The sequence below is a fragment of the Anopheles merus genome, chromosome 2R, assembly GCF_017562075.2.
Source record: "Anopheles merus strain MAF chromosome 2R, AmerM5.1, whole genome shotgun sequence".
NCBI lineage: Eukaryota > Metazoa > Arthropoda > Insecta > Diptera > Culicidae > Anopheles > Anopheles merus.
In genome coordinates this window covers 53,885,571-53,903,275 of record NC_054082.1, presented here as the reverse complement: position 1 = coordinate 53,903,275, position 17,705 = coordinate 53,885,571, and the positions used below count along the sequence as shown (strand labels likewise).

The 17,705-nt window shown below is 41.7% G+C and overlaps 1 protein-coding gene across 2 annotated transcripts; it reads left to right on the top strand.

Moving 5' to 3' along the window:
- Nucleotides 1-381: 381 nt before the first annotated feature.
- LOC121590559 (DNA polymerase alpha subunit B) lies at nt 382-17,382 on the top strand. 2 transcript variants are annotated; one of them, XM_041910335.1, is made up of 5 exons: nt 382-555; nt 685-989; nt 15,321-15,427; nt 15,532-17,047; nt 17,135-17,382. In XM_041910335.1, exons 1-5 carry the CDS (start codon nt 480-482, stop codon nt 17,315-17,317), a joined length of 2,187 nt encoding a protein of 728 aa, XP_041766269.1. In that variant the 5' UTR covers nt 382-479; the 3' UTR covers nt 17,318-17,382. The 2 variants fall into 2 exon arrangements, with proteins under 2 accessions (XP_041766269.1, XP_041766270.1); XM_041910336.1 differs by lacking the exons at nt 382-555; nt 685-989 and adding an exon at nt 8,687-9,000.
- The last annotated feature ends 323 nt before the right edge of the window (nt 17,383-17,705 follow it).

Genomic DNA, 17,705 nt, shown 5'->3' with positions numbered 1-17,705 from the left:
GCAACACTCGTCACATTTGACAACTGCCGTCTATCCTGGTTTTGATATTCTACATGACGACACCTCTTTTACACCCGTTTTGCTTTTTGATTAAATATAGCCAAATTTAGGTACTTTCATACTAAACATAGACGGTTTGACAGGTTCCATCCAAAAAAGTGTCACAAAAAATTGTCGTGGAATATTTTTTGGATCGTTTAGAAACAATGTGACAGGAAAATCGCATGTCAAATTCCGTTAAAAATGATGTTGACAACACGTGGAAAAATCGCGATAGTGCAATGCCACCAGTCTAATCGGAGCATAGAAATCAGTTTGTGAATTTTGTAAGTTGGGTGGCCGACATTTGCTAGCTTGACTCCAGATGTCAAACAAACGGACGTTTCAAACGGCATTCGCGCGCTTTTGTGGTTTGTTTTCGTTGCGTTCGGTATGTAGCTGTATTTCGGTGCTTGAAAATCACCAAAAAACGTAGAAAAATGGTTTCAATTGAGTCGATTCGTGAACAGTTTGACGAGCTAGGCATAGAACCATCTGATGAAGTTATAAATAAGTGTAAGTATTCAGAACATCTCGCATCAAACTGCACAAACGACTGTCTGCCGGCCAAATGGTGCTAGTAGAATTTCATACATTTTTCATTAACTTGCCTATCATTTTGTACTGATCGTATTCTTATTACAGGTATTGAAATTTGTATCAACAACGATATCACCGATCCAGTAGAGTTCGTGGAACAATGGATGGCTTACAGTGTGTCGAAATTGAGTGGTGCCGAACCAACGGTAGCCTATCTAAACGAGATGGAAGCCCACGAATACACGAGCAAAGCACGGAAGCTAACGAAAGTGTCGAGCATTGCTGCCACCAGCGGGAGCATCGGAACGTCTCCACGTATGGACTCCAAAGTGTCCAAAATAACAACCTATCGCAATGTGGATTCAGTCGAGCAAGATGTGTTGGAAATGTACGGTTGTATTACTCCGAAGGTGAGTTGATTTTGATAATGTTCTGTGTTTTATGCCATATTTAACAACAATACCGTTGCATTCATTGCAACAATTGCTTGCATTTAGTTCTATCCTTATAAGATGATTATTATGTTGTTGAGATGTTGTTTAGATCAACAATTTTCGAATAAGTGCGTGCGATAAGATATATATGACACTCTACAGTCCGCCAATATCCTTGCTGAAATTGTATCCATTGCTGTTTATATTTACTGTTAATCTATTTTTAGTTTGCTATCCCACATTAATTATTTCTTATTGTTGAATTTACATGATTACCATTTTTCGATCGTTAAAGCGTCTGCTATGGTGGTAAAAATGCGTTGCAATTGTGTTCCGTTTAAAATAGCGATCCTATTTGCTTTTATATTCTCCTGTACCTATTCTACCGATGCGAAGGCTTGCATGTGCATCGACGAAAGCTTGGTCATAATATACCCGCTATAAAGAATTCCCATAAGCGTGCAGAATTAAAACAAAAAAACGTTCACTTGCCTCCTCCCTCGATCAGTTAAGCTATGACTCGTATTTTCCTACAACCGGTTTACACTTGTCTGCATACCCGTGACTAGCAATAGGTCATGGTGTGGTTGAAAATACACATGAAATAAATCGATCCCACACAGAAATGGTTGCTCGGAACTAGGAAGACCCATGCCTAACGTACTGTTCGAAAAGCGCAAGGTTCGTTTTGAATCCCAAACCAACCGCAGCTTCATAGCTGTAGCGTGACTTATAAAAGACGATTTTCTGTTGGCCGGTGATGGTCCGACATGGAATGAAGGGCCAAAACACACATGCATGCTCTCCTGCATCTTAGTCCCGTCGTGCACTATACACTTAAAGGCAGCGGTGGCAGATGTGAGGGTCGCAGGCAATTTTCTACCACATCCTCTGTTAGCCAGCGAAGTAATGCAGGAGGGAAGAAAAACTACACTGTAAAAGATTCGCCCTGAACCATCGGAGGAATTGGACTGGAATGAAAATCTATGCAAATTATTTGACCGGAAAGTTAGATGACCCTTGGCGCGCATACCGGAAAGTATCTCGTTCCCATTCGCGCATTCTATGGAGACAACTGTTGGTAGCTCGCTGAAGGGTTGTGTCTTTCTCTTTTACGTTAAGACACCCTTTTCCACCATGTATAAAGTATGGAGGTTTTCCCCGCCATGCTGCCATCCGATTGTTTTTTTTTTTTCATCCATACATGGCTGCTTTCCAAAGAAACAATTACATTCGTAACCATCACGCAGCAGAATAATGTTCTCTTGCCTATTTTCTTCTCCGTTAGCATTTATCCATTTTTTTTAGATCAAATTAGCAGCGCATGCATACAATATTGGAAAACTTGTTCGAAATTATGTTTAATATTTCCAGAAAATCCAGAAGAAAATTTCAGAAAATAATTTTCTACCTCACACCCTTTTTAAGGGTTCGTCGTTCATTGCCCAATCGAGCTCTTTAATGGATAAATCATTTCATTTTTTTTTTCTTTATAAAGCCAACAAATTTTACCAAGTGTGTACCGTAAAAATGTCTGTAAAAAGAATTGTACATACATCCAGGCAAAATGGCTTCTCATGTTGTACAAGTTTTGCCATGTTTTCGTGTTGCAAAAAGGGGTTTCGCTAAAGTCCAATGAAGCAACGCGCATACCTAATCGTAGCCCAGGAGTACTGATTATTGGCAATTTCATTTCCTATCCCTCTGTCACTCAGACCTGGCCCGACACATGAGCTTACTCTATGCCGCTCTACCACCTTGCCATTGGTCAGTAGACCGGCCCGAACATTTTGGCATCATTTCTTCCGTCCGTTCTCACGCCAAACCTCTCTGGCAGGCAAGCGCGTGTCTTGAGTTCGTTCATTCTTCTCGCGGCAAACCGTCACTACCACCAGTGTACAACAGACCCCGCTAGGCATGGTTCGGTGCACACCTACCTTGGTGTGCTTACCCGCCTCTGGCAGCCACCTTTCCTGTTCCATTAGATTGGATCCCTTGTCTTGTCCTCGTTCAGACTGCGAATATCTTAGCAGTCAGCAGCAGCCCTCTTATAGACGATAGCACCTCCGGGAAGAAGTAAAAACCTCTCTCTAGTCTATCTTTCTCCATCTTTCCTCTTCACTCATTATAGAACCTGTTGTATATTACAGCAACGCAACAAGAAGAGGTGACCCCGCACACACCATCATCGAATCCCCGTTCATGACCATCCCAGACCCTTCGAGTATCAAGGGACGCAATGTCTATGTGTGTGTGTGTGCGAGGGATTTTTTTTGTTGTTTTTTTGTACAATCGCCACAACCTTTTTCCAATACAAAATAAGCTTTTGGTCGGGCTGGCTGCGTCCCTTCGTGTTTGTATGTCGGTTTGTGTAGAGATTAAGCTACACACAACAAAAAAACATGCAAAATGTTTCTGCCACACTACGTTCTGCACAGCGGCGTTGATGCTAAAAACGGTGTTGCCTTTCTTCTTCCTTTATGTATAAGGGCTTTGGGTTTAGTAAGTTCTGGTGCTGTTTCGAGAAGCTATAAGGTGAACGGTGCGGATGGAGCGTGTACAGTATTTGAGACGCACGCATACACCGCTATGCTAGTATGATCACTGTCTCACGATCTCTTACGATATCTGGGCTGTTATTAAAGCAACACACTCTGGGACTAACGAGTGATTACAGTGTAACAATAGTTAATCTGAACATAGCCAAAATAAGCTAATTATATTGTCAAATTATTTTGATAAATGTTGCTGGAGTTGAAAACACTAAGTAACACAAAACATTAAAACACTGTTCAGATGATTTTATTTTTGTCCCTAAATGGGGTACTCTGGAATCACAAAAGTTATGTTGTCTCTTTTAGAACGGTATTATCGAGGTGCGCTGTTTTTTTAAATTATTTATGCTTTTCATATTTTTTTCTCCTGCTCTGAATTTTCATGTTTCATGAGTAGCCTAAAGCCGTCGTGCTGTTTTATTCTGTTTCATCGTCTTGTATTTCAATTTGCGTAGACCGTTTGGAAAGTTCCCCAGCAGTTAATGTGTGCGCCTGCCACCATTTCGTGGCAGGGGAATTAAAGGATACGTTCGTTGTATTGGTGGTCAAAGAAGATCGCGAGCAACACCGTTTCCTTCCTCCTCCGAAAAGGGGGAAGCAGCAACAACTGCAAAGGGGTCAACGTCGTCGAGGTCGTCAGCATCAAACACCGGGTCGTGGTCTGTTTCCTTCGCTTTCAGGGCGACCAAACAGAGACTTGTTTTGGTTTGTTACTTTCTGTTCATTTATCTCTTAGGTGTTTTTTCCTTCTGTGTGCTGTTGTTTTTCTTCATTTCACTTATGCCTTGTCTGTCTTTTGGGCGTTGCGTTCTACATCTGTTCCTCCACCGCTCGGTGAGCCGCTCATATTTTGTAACGTTGTCTTTACCGCGGCTGAAATCTTTTGGTCCTCATTCGTTGTTACCACTGAAAATAGAGGTAATTTCTGTTCCATTCTGCTCTTTCGTTCAATGCATGCAGCGTAATTATTTGTTGAAGTAATTTGCCTACCACATTTTCCTCCCTTCTCTGCTACATTTGTTCGAAGCGAATCGGCATTCGAGTGATTTTCTCTTTTACGTGTTTTCAAGAAGTTTTCCAACATACATACACACCTGTCTGTTTCTGTTACATGGAGTAGTTTAATGGAAAAATGAGCAACACACAGTGATCACGCTATAATGGCCGCTGATATTTACCCGCTTTGGAATAGTAAACATTTAAAGCGTTTCGTGGTTAGCTTCCAAGGTTTCGACATCCAGGTTTCGAAGACCACAAATCAAACAGAATAGAAGGATTTAAAAAATTACCCAAACATAACATTACTTGCACTTGGTACAACACGCGCGCATCGCTCTACGATCGAGGTTCATCTTCCAGCAACGGAACATGTAGTGGGAAGTGGTTCTTGGCATAAGAATCCGCTAAACTAGCCTTCTGTAAGCGATCAATTGGCAAGGGGAAGGGAGGTGCGAGTGGGATCAGATGACACAAAAAGTGACATTGGTGGTGTGACGCGTGTATTGGTATCTGATTGATCTTGAATTTCGTTCTTTTATCAAATGAACGTTTCGATTCACCAATGCATGGAAATTAGAGACAGCATATGGGGCTGAAGTTAGAGTTTGAAGTATTATTAATGCATAAAAGACCTAATACATTGAACCACACGAACTGTATTTTACAGGGTTTTCCACGATTTATTAGTTCCCAAAATTCCCATATTTTTTGTAAAAAAAAAGTTCTTAGGCATAGTATCTCAAGAAATTGGTTTAGGAAAGATATATTTTATAATTCTTTAATTTGTTTGGTGAGGATTTCTAGGAATTAGGTATTTTTTTGTTAAGGCTAGTTAGAACATGACAGAAGAAATGCTTAGATTGTTATATTTTATATGACTAAATAATCCATTGCTTCCTAAAGATGAGTACTTAATTTCAAATTTTACGCAACAATGTCTATTGATTAATTTATTTATATTTATTTTTAAAGTTTAAATTAGAATATTTTATTGTAACGCAACAATGAATAGTTTAGCAAATCGTTATACAAGCAACATATCTGTCTTGTAAGTTGTTTTTGATACAGAATCAAAAATTGAGCGAGTTATTTTGCTACTTACGGATTGCCATCGCCTTCTGATTTTTTATAGTTTAGATCTTACACACGTTTTGATGAACACACGTGGTCGTCCAGCATCGTTTTATTAGAGCTTAACCCTTTATGCGGCCAATTCTCCATTGCCGTTTCAGGTTTTCCATGCTTCCTTCACTGTTCTTTTTCCATTTCTGCCTTTCTTTGCGTTTTTTCTTTACCTTGCGACCCATATTCATCCCTCCCGGCATAGCAGTTATCTGGCCATTCTTCGCCAGCGGATGTGTTTTTCATCCTCCTTTTCCAGTCACGAGACGCTTGTCCGCGAAATGAGAAGAACAACTGAGCACCGCACCTCGGCAAAATAAGCACACACACTCAACCGCGAATGCACGTTGTAAAGACAGTAGTGAAATGGTTAAATATCCATCCAATCGTTCTGTACAGAAAGTGGGAATCGTCGGAGTTTCTACGATAGGTTAACTGTGCGCAGCAACAAAAAATGTAGAAGAATATTAAGAATCTATCGTGCGCAAACGAGTCTGGCTTGGCTTGCGTATCTCCCCTTTGCCACGCGAAGCGCTTGGTGTAGCTTAGCTAAAGTGCTAGTTCGCTGTTTTTGATCGACAGGATCTTTCTCTCTCTCTCTCTCTCTCTCTCTCTCTCTCTCTCTCTCTCTCCCTCTCTCCCTCTCTCCCTCTCTCTCTTTTTTTTTCATCGACATCCGCGGTTCGTATTGTAGCAACAGTGCGGCAAAAGAGCGGTATAGCATGTGGCCCAGGAAAGGAGGAAGAGAAACTAGTGGAAATTCTGTACAGGCCTACCACCGAAAGGCGGATGTTGCGCCTAAGAAACTCTCGATTTAGTTGCATGACTCGACTTTATTTCGGAAGCTAATCAAGTCTCTTTTTCTCCATTTTCATTTGGGCGTCGATACTACCTACCCTTTTACCCCATCCTCCCAGCACTCACTCATCAGAGTAATATCCGGAGTAAGCATCACCCTCTTCTCGAGTATTATCTCTTTTACAAAGGATTTCAACCAGGAGCACAGTAGCTTCAACTATTACTACTACTAGCCTTGCTGTGGCTTGGGGTTCTTCACCCTAACAGCAATGGAGCAATGGAATTCTTTCACTGACGGCAGGTTTTGCACATCCAACACAAAATAAAATTGTGTTTGTGAAATTTAAAAACCTTATCAATAAAATACTAAGCACATTCAATGTTTGTAATGAAGCTGTACGGAAGCAGTTAAAATACTGTTAAGGTAATCGTTTTTTATCTATAGCTACAATCAAAAAGCGTTATTCATACGAATGATTGGTTTTCTTTGGAGGCTAACCTGTGGTTCGCGGACCGCTTGTGGTCGGTGGCGTTAACAGACGTGGTCCGTGAAATAATTTATTAAAAGAAAAGCTTTGTACTATACATATTTTGTTTGTTTCCCACAATCAAGATTAATATTTCAACAGGTATGTTTAGAATAAGATTTAAACATATTGTTGATCAAAAACATTGAACTAAGTCTTCAAAATGTATGCCCTCAATGAATGAGGGCTGCGCAGCAAATGTATTTTCATAGCCAAGTGGTGGACCGCGATCCTAAAAGGTTGGAAGACACTGGTTTAGGCTTCTTCTTCTTCTATTTGGCGTAACGTCCTACACACGGACATGCCGGCCCATACAGGCTTTCGAGACTTAATTCATTACCACGCAGCCGGATAGTCAAATCATTCCTTGCTACGGGGGGATGGTCCATTCAAGGCTTGAACCCATGACGGGCATGTTATTGAGTCTTTCGAATTGACGAGTATAACACGGGACCGACCCCCAACAACAGCAACTAAACACTTGATTTTTTCTTTAGCATCAGTTATCATTTGTTTTAAAGCTTGTTTGTATGTAATTGTCTACCTAATAGATTTAACAATATGATTTCTAAAATTACCATATCTTATGATATCCTAGTTTTTGTAGAGTTATAGAAATGTGTAACATTCAGATGGTACTTTTTTCGTATTATATTGTTTGGGACAGTAATCAGCACTTATCCTCCCGTTTGAACGCATGGTTTGGTGGCGTATTGCTTACATGCTGTGTGTAATATCGTTATGCCTCCGTAATCATGCGCAAGGGGTGTGATCGCCGTATTGCGGAAAATGGCACTTTCACTGACCGTATTCATCTAGTTACGTATGTGTGTGTGTGTGTGTGTGTGTGTGTGTGTTGTTGTGTATGTTTGTTTGGTTGTATTATGTTACCTTTCATTCCTGGAACTAAAGCTAAATGAGCAGAAGGTTGTAGAAGAGCTATACTCAAGCTACAACCGTTCAAGCAGAGCTACGCAAGCGATTATGTATGGTTTGAACTGTGAAGGAACTTTTTTTAAAGATCTTTTGAAACTGTTAGTCGTAGCAACAGTGTCGGGTAGTTTTTTTCATAGTAAAAAAGTTATTAAGTTGATTTTAACAACTTTATACTTCTTCAAAAAAAACATTCATTGCACAAATAAATGTTCAAAAGATCGATACAAATCTTGCGACTGCTAGTAGTCTAGAAGAGAGAAAAAGTTGTCCACACCTGCAGGGCATTTCTTTGGTTGTATAATGATTTGAAGAAAAAGGCGACGGGTGTGTGAGTTGGTTCAGGTATTCTGAGAAAAAATTACTGTAGAACTCTTTCGAGTCACCCTGTTGTGAGCTGCGCTAAAGCACGTTCACATACCGCCACAAAATCGCTTACGCTTGATTTTAAAAGCTATCACGCACACATACATAAGTGAGCGTAACTGCCTGATGGCACACACACAATTTCTACTTTGTTCATGGCTGGAGAAGTGGAATAGAGTGAGCGAGCGAAATGGCTATACATTATTTTTCGTGTGAAGCGCCATGACGGAATGAAACAGGAATAAGTTCATTTTTTGCAAATTCATGCCTTACTTTCGCGCAGGAAAGAGATCGTACTAGCAGACGACGCGCAGAGCAATGTTTGATGGTGTTGGTGAAAGATGGTGTTGGAGCTGGAGTGAAACGGTTGGCTTGTGGTTTAGCGTCTTCTGTATTTGGATTGTGGCAAGTTAGCTTGTTGGTTGTGCCGCAGCGTCGCTCGTGAAAGTGTAGTTCCGTAGCGGAATGGGCCCGCTGTTGTTCGAAGTCGCTAACATGCCGGTGGATCAGTTTTGGCGGTCTAGCTGTGATGGTCTAGTGACATTTGTTTTTCCAAACCGGTAATTGTTTGCGAAGACCTTCTTAGCGGAAAATGGCAAAAGTGATCGTGCAGTGAAAACAACAGATAGTGCATGATGGAGAAGAAGACGAATGAAGGAGCGAAGCGGCGGCGAGGCTGTTGAAACGGTTAGTTCCAAGGAAGTGTGTGCTTGCGGTGGTTACGGCGCCCGAATTGTTGTATTGTTTTGTGAACAGTAATGATGCGCAATTCAGCATACTAGCTACTACACAAATTAAGCGAAAAGCAAGCGAACATAGCAGAAGTACGATGTCGTCGGTTGGGAAAAGTACAAAGTCTTAAAAATGGCGGCTCCTCTGATAGTTCCATGTGCGCGCGGTATGTGTTACGGGTAGCAGTAGAAAATTGAATGTATGAAAGGGAACGACAGGCCATATAGAGCAGTGTGTGGGTAAAGGAGGAAGAAGTGTAAAAGCAGCAAATTGGCGGCAGCGAGCGTCGGCATTCCCCTGCCACGCTACCACACCACACACAGCTATACTCCCCTCTTCATCACATGTTCATCAACACTCGGTGTAGTAGCCCTGCTAAACCAGTGCGCGGCTTGCTGAGATTGGTTTGCACAAACACAAGCACACGTTTACAAATCAAACATACGTACGAGATACACACAATTAAAGTCATTTGCTTCTGAGCACGACAGCAATTCCGTTGAAAATGAGCGGTAACTGCAAGAACGGCAGCGCAGGATCGCATTCAACACAAAATCCCTTATTGTCATGTTCCCATTGCTAGAATAACGCTTTTGTTCGATCTTCAATATCTTGTATTGGTGGTGCGATAATTCGTTCGCAAGATGGCGATGGCTTATTCAACTCAACGTTGTGCACACGGGAAAAGCAGGAATGTTATTTTCGTTTGCGAGTTTCACTTGCGCCTATATTATCAAGAAAAGAAGATTCTTTTGTTAAAATCTTGCCGATACTGGCGAATGACTATTCATGCCATGCGCTGTGCAAAGCAATGCGGTCGATATGCGTATTCACCCCCCGTCCTTCATTGTTTACTTGTTGAAGAGTGCAGTATTTTTGTGTCCTGAATCTTTGAGTGAGAGTTATGTCTGGATGTTGGACACAGGGGCTTGTGATTGATTGCAAGAACGAGGAATAAAGTATTCCAAGCGCCTAAAGTTGTGAACGTGAAGTAATACACAACAAGCGTAACGCAATATCGACGGATCGCGACTACTTGATCAAGAGAACTTATTCCTCTTAGTTAATTCCTACAAGAAGGGATCGAGATAAGCGCGACGTTCCCAGTAGCTGTCGCTCGGAAGGGGGAATATTCTTGTAAAAAAGCATGATGGCGCCCCGAGCTGTCGAAACTCTCTGGAATTGATGTACCGTGGTGTGTACCGCAAGTCGACCGTTTCGATGTGTGCGTCGTTCTTTTTCATCTTGTTTTTTTGTGGCCATCGTCTTGATCTCTGGAAGACTTTGAACTTCGGTGAGTACAAACTGCTTGATGCGAAGCGTGGATCGAGAAACACTCGATGGATTTTCACCGTAGAACAATGTGTAATTTTGAACATCTCGGTCGGTTCGCCATCATCTCCTTGACGTATACAAACTTTACGCGTTAGTAGCAGGGCAACACTCAGATGAGCGTAAAATAAAAGTACGGTAAAATAAGCAAACACAAATACAAACATATTAGCGCTTAGAAAAAGAAAGATTTGTGGTATACGAATGCGTGCGGCATAGAATACACAATTTCTGCATGGTTTTGGTGTTCTACCTCAAAAGATAAAGAAATATCTCTGTGAGAGCACAGATCGCCTTCAAATGTTTATCTCTGTTTCATTCTCTGTATCTATGGACAAAGGGAATGAAGATGTATTTCAAGTACGCGCGCGCCGGTAGATGACCCCACTGATCGTTTTTACGCACACATTCGCACATGTGCGACACGCGCGCGTGCTCGTTGCGTCCGTTCGCTACAATCACCACTCTCCCGTCTCCATACTTTTCAACCGATGGAGAATTGAACTCATGGATGATGATGATGATGATGATGATGATGTGGTGGTGGTGGTGGTGGTGGAGAGAGATTGTTGCCCTTGATAACGCCACTCTTCTCATCACTTTTTGGACATGGCTTTTCTCGAGCGACAGTTGAGTGTATGTCCATGCGCTTGATGCTGTTGTAATGGAGTAACAAGTTTTGTAAGAACATTAATACGTTCGCTCTTCTGCGTACACTCTGGACAGTTTTTTTTATTCTTAGGCGAGCATCCAGTTGAAACGTGAGTGGGAAATGTGTAGTTCATGTTGTATCTGACTATTTGTTAATAGAGAGAATTCAGCAATCATTCGGTCATTGAAAGATGAACACTTTTAGTGTCTCTGATGCCATACATTTAATTTCCCCGGCGTATTTTATGGTATTACTATCACGGTATGTTAAAAAGAGGACGACCACTGGGCAACAACAGGAATGGGAATGTTGGATCCCACCATGATGGCAACTAAGCGATAATAATGTGGCGTTTTAGAGTGTGTTATGCGAAGAAATTGCCATACAATGTGTGGTTGGCTAGCAGTAATCGTTCCTAAACGGGTGTATTGATAATTTCATAGAATTCTTTACTTACAAAGGACACCTCATCGACAATTTCGCTTGTGCACATTACAAGAGTTGTAGATTTTGTTGCTTATGTCAACTTTAGATGGTTCTTCATCTGGTTTCCCTGTACATCAAGCACAAAAAAGAAGAAAAAAAACATGGCGCGCTATACACTTCTTCACTTGTGGTTCGAGTTCCCTAGTTCTAGCGTTCATCGAATACCTGTGAAAGATCGAAGTAAGCATGTTGTAAGAAATAAGGGAGCACAGGAAATAGCGGACAATCAATTCGCTTCGCACTGACTGCTGCTGCTGCTGCTGCTATTCAATGGCACCCAGGATCCGTAACCAGTGGGCAACAACAAATCTGTAATAATAGGGTTGATGTAAAAAAAAAAAGAAAAAAGCACGAACAACTGTCATCATCATCGTCGTCGTCGTCGTCGTCACGAAGCTACCACAGGGAAGAGTGAATACTGGACAGAATCATCATGCAGGGGAGAGGAGGGGGGGGGGGGGTAGATTTTTCTTACGCATCATTGTGGCGGCCATCTTGGTCTTTCGATGATCGGATTCGCCGCCATTTTACCCCCCTCTGTTACTTCCCGGCATACCTATTCTCCACCATATGATTGTATTTTTCTCTGTTTTGCTGTTGCAAGCTGGGAAGTCATTCTATCTCGGGATCGTAAGTAAATCCAGTGCAATGTATTTTTTTTAATTACCGCGCTTTGCATTGTCTATCATACACACCACACTCTGGTTTTTGGTTTACGTCTACCCTCCTTGATTTTTGTTTATTATATGTTTCTGAAGTTGCAATCAATGAGGAGAGAAAGCTTATTGTGTGGCGATCGACGACGAACAGAACATTTAAGAAAGGAAAGGACAGATGGATGCGATCGAAATATCCACCTGAAATTTTGGAAGGCTCTTTTTGTTGAAGAAGAAAAAAAACCATAGACTATCATCAAGCTCCCACCAATACAGCCAACAAAATGCTACAGTAAAAGCAGGCTTAAAGTTTCATAGTGTTTGTGTTGTGGTCTGTGGATTTCGAACCACGTATCCTCGCAAAGGATGTCGAAACGGCGTTTACCTGGCGTCGTTAAAAAAGGCTATATTTGAATTTAAAAGAACAGTATGCGCAGTAATGGAGTATAAAACGCCTTCCCCTCTCGCCTCGAATGGTAGAGAGAAACGAGACGGAACGAAGAAGAGCGTAACAGAATCGACGATACGCAAGAAAGAAGGTAATAATAAATAAACCTAGCTCACCCTTGTAGAAAGGAACGGGACGAGAACCTGTGGTCGACGGGTTAAAAGTGGCCATCGTAAAAAGAGTGTAAGAGCCTCCAAGTGGGATTGGAAAAAGACACGCAGTTTGCGCGGTGGTGTTATTGTGGAAAGATGGTGAAATCAGGGGTGTATGAAAGAAGGTGAAGACGGCTAAAAAGCCGTTGGCGGCGTGTAGAAGGAGAGAGATACTTCTCGTGTGGAGGAGATGATGATGATGATGATCATGATGATCATGATGGAATGAAATGAAATGAAGGTAACAGTGGTTGATGCTAAAGAATCGGAATAGGTACACAACACTCCAAGACAAAAGGAGACAACATTTTACAGAGTGCGATAGATAGCAAGCGCAAAAACGGCTCTTTCTTCGATACTGAGATGAAAACCACCACGGTTTTGTGTGTATATGTGTGTAGTTGGTAAGCGATTGCTTGATCAACACTTTTGTGCTTCTCCGTTGCTATAGTAGTATTTCAACAGTTAAACTGCCGGTTCTCTGTGGCTAAGGAACTGAAATATATTTTCGCAATTTTCTCGCTGGCCAGCAACATTCCGTTGAAGAATCTAATTTCTTCCTTCTAGTTGCATCATATGAGTAAATCGTCGGAAATTTTCTTCTTTTACTAAGTACAATTCAAAAAGTAATTTAAAATTTGTTTTCTGAAAGGGTATTTGAAACCTAAAATATTATCATGATGAAAGTATTTTCAAAAGATTAATTCATTCGAATAAAGTATTTTTAACACCTTCATTGCTAAGCTAAGCTAAGCACCTATATTATTGAACTATTCATTTTCAGAATGATTACGAACTCATATTTTTCCCTGCTTTACAGAGATGTATAACACCTAACATTTGTACTGATCACTCATTCTTTACCATCTGCATCGTGATATTAGGAAGAATGACGATGAAAAGTCTCTCGCCAAAGCAACACTGTTTGTTTGTCTTCCACTCTCCGTTTCTTTAAAAGTACGAAAGATGCGAATGTTTGTGCTGCCAAAGCAAAATTGTTCGATTTTTGCTGCGCTCATTCTCTCTCAGCTTCAGCGTCGCATCGCTCCAATGCTCATATTATTGTAAGGTCGTCAACCTTCTTTCTCGCGTGAGAGAGGAAATGAGAGATACATAACAAATGATTAAAACATCTTCAAATGGTGACTTGTTAAGATTAGTAAACAATTTTGTAAATTTGTAAGAATTACACTCGCTTTTTTTTGTATACAATTGATAAGTTTTGTTGTTGATCAAAATGCCAAAATGTATTTTTACCGTTTTACACACTATCCGTAAGAGCTTAGTCTGAATTTATTTTCCCATTTTTCCATCTGACCGCCAGCATAATAAAAATAGTGATGTAGATTCGATTATTGTAGGTGACGTTCCCACGGTTGACCAATGCGGGAGGAATGTGGAAACATGGGTAGGGAGAAATCGTTTACTTTTTAAAGGGTGCCCACGATCTTCACCAGCAGCACGTGTCCTAATTTAGTGGAGTATAGAAACGTCACGTGTTTCAGGCACGTTTGAAATTTAAATATTGTATGGCTAGCTATTTTCCAATTTTCGCATCGGGAAATATTTTTTCTTTATTAGAATATCGTATATATCCTTAAAATATTTAGTCGCGGCAGGTTTGTTGCAAGCATTTAGCACGACTTAGGCGCTCTTATGAGCACTGGCACACGCTCTATGTCACTAACAATTTTGTTCAGAATAAAACTTCCTATCAGTGTAAATGGGTGTGAATCTAGTGATTTCACATGAATATTCAATTGTGACTAGATCCACACTCATTAATGTTGTTTGGAACCATTCAGCCGACATTCAAGAGAACAAATGAGTATTTTTACCTTTGCTTAAATTATAAATTAGCTAATACTTACCAAATATTGGAGTTGTTAGCAAAGAGCTTTTCTAAATAATAATAATAATAGTAAAAAGTAGCATAGCTCGTCACTTGTTTCCTGCTCCAATTGATCATTGCAATATATGTAACATTCTTCAGCACAGAGAGAAACGTGTGGTTGTCTTTCTTAAGCAAGAGGCGAAAACGTGACCATGCCTGCGCACAGTGATGCTCTATTCGTTTGTAGTCCAAGAGGTAAAAGTACACGATAGGGTTGAATCATGATCGTGGGTTTTAAAATATATGGGCCAAATGCTGAGAACTACGTACGGAGGAAACCGTTTTCTAGGGCCCAGCAATGCATTATTCTCCGCTTTGTAGGCGAGCATGTTTTCTAGTACACGTTTTCAGTTAAAGTTTCGTGACTAGATTACATGCTCGTCTATAATACTGAGATCGACCATAAATGTGTGTTGGAACCGGTGTGTTGCAAAAAATAAGTGCTAGCAATGAACCATTCAACCATTTAATAATATCATATACGGAAGCGTTTTCTAACGGAAAATGCTATTCAAATATATCTCGTCCAGAATGTCTCAAGTTCGAGTACTCTTATTATATTATTATATGACATTAAGTGTGTAAATTAACGATAATACATACTTTAACTCCGCGGTTTCTCATGTAAATTTTACGTTTTCTTTTCTGATTTTAGGCTAAAAAGACGGTCTCTCGCTTGCAACACAATGTGAACACTCCGAACGGCGTTCGAGGAGGAGGCAGTGGTGGAAGTCCATTTACAACCGTTACCTACTCTCCATTGTAAGTGTTCCAAAACAATATTCATGAGGGGGGGGGGGGGGGGGGTTTGGGGGCATCATTATTGCTTTCGATTAATCTCATGAAATGTAACTCTGTTTCCTTAGGTCTGCGTCGTCTAAGAAGAATGATCCAGATGCACACAGTAAAGCTGGACAGATCGTGTACACGTATGGCAGTGCTAAGTTGCTGAAGCAATTTAACTGGCTACCTACAACTACCGATGAAGGAAAGGAACCTATCACGATAGATGACGATGTATCGCTGGGCGATCGAAATAGGCGAACGGGCGCTGGCCGCGGCAAGGGAGTTGGCTTCACAATAAAGTCGGCACAGTTTGCTAACGATGGCTGCAAATACATGTATGATTCTAGCTACGATCGAGTGATGATTCTTGGCGATCGGATCTATGAATGCGGCAATGCTATCTGCAAACGGGTGGCGCTGGAAGCAGTAAAGCCGAAGAGTCACGAACAGTCTACTAAGAATAACGATGAACCTGACGTTAAATCGAATTCCGCTTCCGCTTTGGACACGCTGCTACCTGTCAAAGAGGAACCCGCTAGTGAGGAGACTGACGTTGACATCGAACGAGAAGAGGATAGATTATCCAGCTGGTTTGAAGGTATCAAGGTGCATCATGTAGACTACCCTAGCTCGGAGCTCATCCGCGTTCTAGGCAGGATCGTCGTGGAGTCGTCATCAACGACTACGAACAGCAGCAGCGGCACAACATCGGACAAGCAGGTCGCCTCCAACCGGAACCCAACTACTAGCAAACTATCCATCGTAGATTTTGACGAGCACACGCTTCGTTACACCAGGCTTGATTTGAGCAAGGTGCAGGTTCCTTCTTGGTGGTCACTTTTCCCGGGCCAAACTGTGCTACTGGAGGGCATCAACCCACGTGGAACGTTGTTTTCCGTGAAGCAAATCCACTGCGAACGAACGCTCGCGCTACCGCGTGTGCCGAGCAGTCTCGACAAGACCTTAACGTGTGTGATTGCCAGTGCCCCCTTCACGGATCGAGACGATTTGCTATACGAAAAGCTTTCCAGTTTGTTGGTGTACTGCAGTAACAACCCACCTGATGTGCTGATCCTTACCGGGCCATTCGCCGACGCTAACTGCAAACTGTACGCGGAAGTGGCTGAAACGTTCGACGAATACTTCGAGAAGATCATAAGCACAATCATGAGCTCAATCGGTGTTCATACCGAAGTGTTCGTAGTGTCCCACCATGACGATTTGGTGAGCTCCTTCGTGTACCCTACACCACCGTACAAAGTGGCAAGCTTCTACAAGAACCTGCATTTCCTGCCCGATCCGTGCGTGTTCAACCTCGAGGGTGTAGAAATCGGAATTACAACGGTAGATGTGATCAAGCATCTCATTGAAAGCGAATGTACGGTCGCCAATGTAACGATCGGCAGTGCTCCCCCTCTCGGCGGTGACAAGATTAAGCGAGCCTACGGTCACCTCTTTCATCAAGCGTCGTTTTATCCCCTCAACCCGCCACCAGAGGACGTTCCGCTTGACGTGGATATGCTGAACGAGTTCGGTCGGTTAAGCCGTGTACCAAATATTATGATTTGCCCAAGCGCCCTTAACCGATACGTTAGGGTAAGTGAATGTTGTTTTTTTTCTCTAATATGTGTAATAATAAAGGTGTGGTTTGGATGTATTATCACCATTTTCTTCCGTTCGCAGGAAATAAATGGATGCGTTTGTATAAATCCTGGCTTCGTTGATGGTCATTCGGCCGACGGTTCGTACGCTAGATTGATCATTCAAGCGCCCGATATTGACGAACAGCAGCAGAGAGAAAGCCAATCTGACTCAATACAACCGTCGCCTGCAAGTTACATTGCTTGTCAAATAGTGAAAACATAATTGCGTGACTAATAAAACGAGAAGCGACCGAACATGTTATCGCCAGCCCGGCCGGCATCAAGGAATTGAAAAGAAATTATGAAAATATTGCGTTCATTCGAAATTGTCCGTCTTGTGTCCAAATCATTATTGATACACAAAGGTAAGATCAAGAAAACACAATATTGAATGTTTTTCACTCGTCGCGTCGCACGTTGACCGTTGTTGTCCCTAGATTGAAACAAAGATCCAAGTAAGGTCAAAACAATGGTCCGTTCCGCCCTGTTGATAGCCATAGTGTATATATTTCTTTCTCGAATCCGAATATCATTTGAATTGCTGCATCATGCACGTGAAATTTATTCTTTCGCCAAAAGCAATTTATTCCAATAGAAATGTCTCGTTTTGT

Coding starts and splice junctions, on each gene's coding strand:
- LOC121590559 (XM_041910335.1), top strand. CDS start 480: ATGGTTTCAATTGAGTCGATTCGTGAACAGTTTGACGAGCTAGGCATA. Junction 556..684: donor TGATGAAGTTATAAATAAGT/GTAAGTATTCAG, acceptor TTCTTATTACAG/GTATTGAAATTTGTATCAAC. Junction 990..15,320: donor ACGGTTGTATTACTCCGAAG/GTGAGTTGATTT, acceptor TTCTGATTTTAG/GCTAAAAAGACGGTCTCTCG.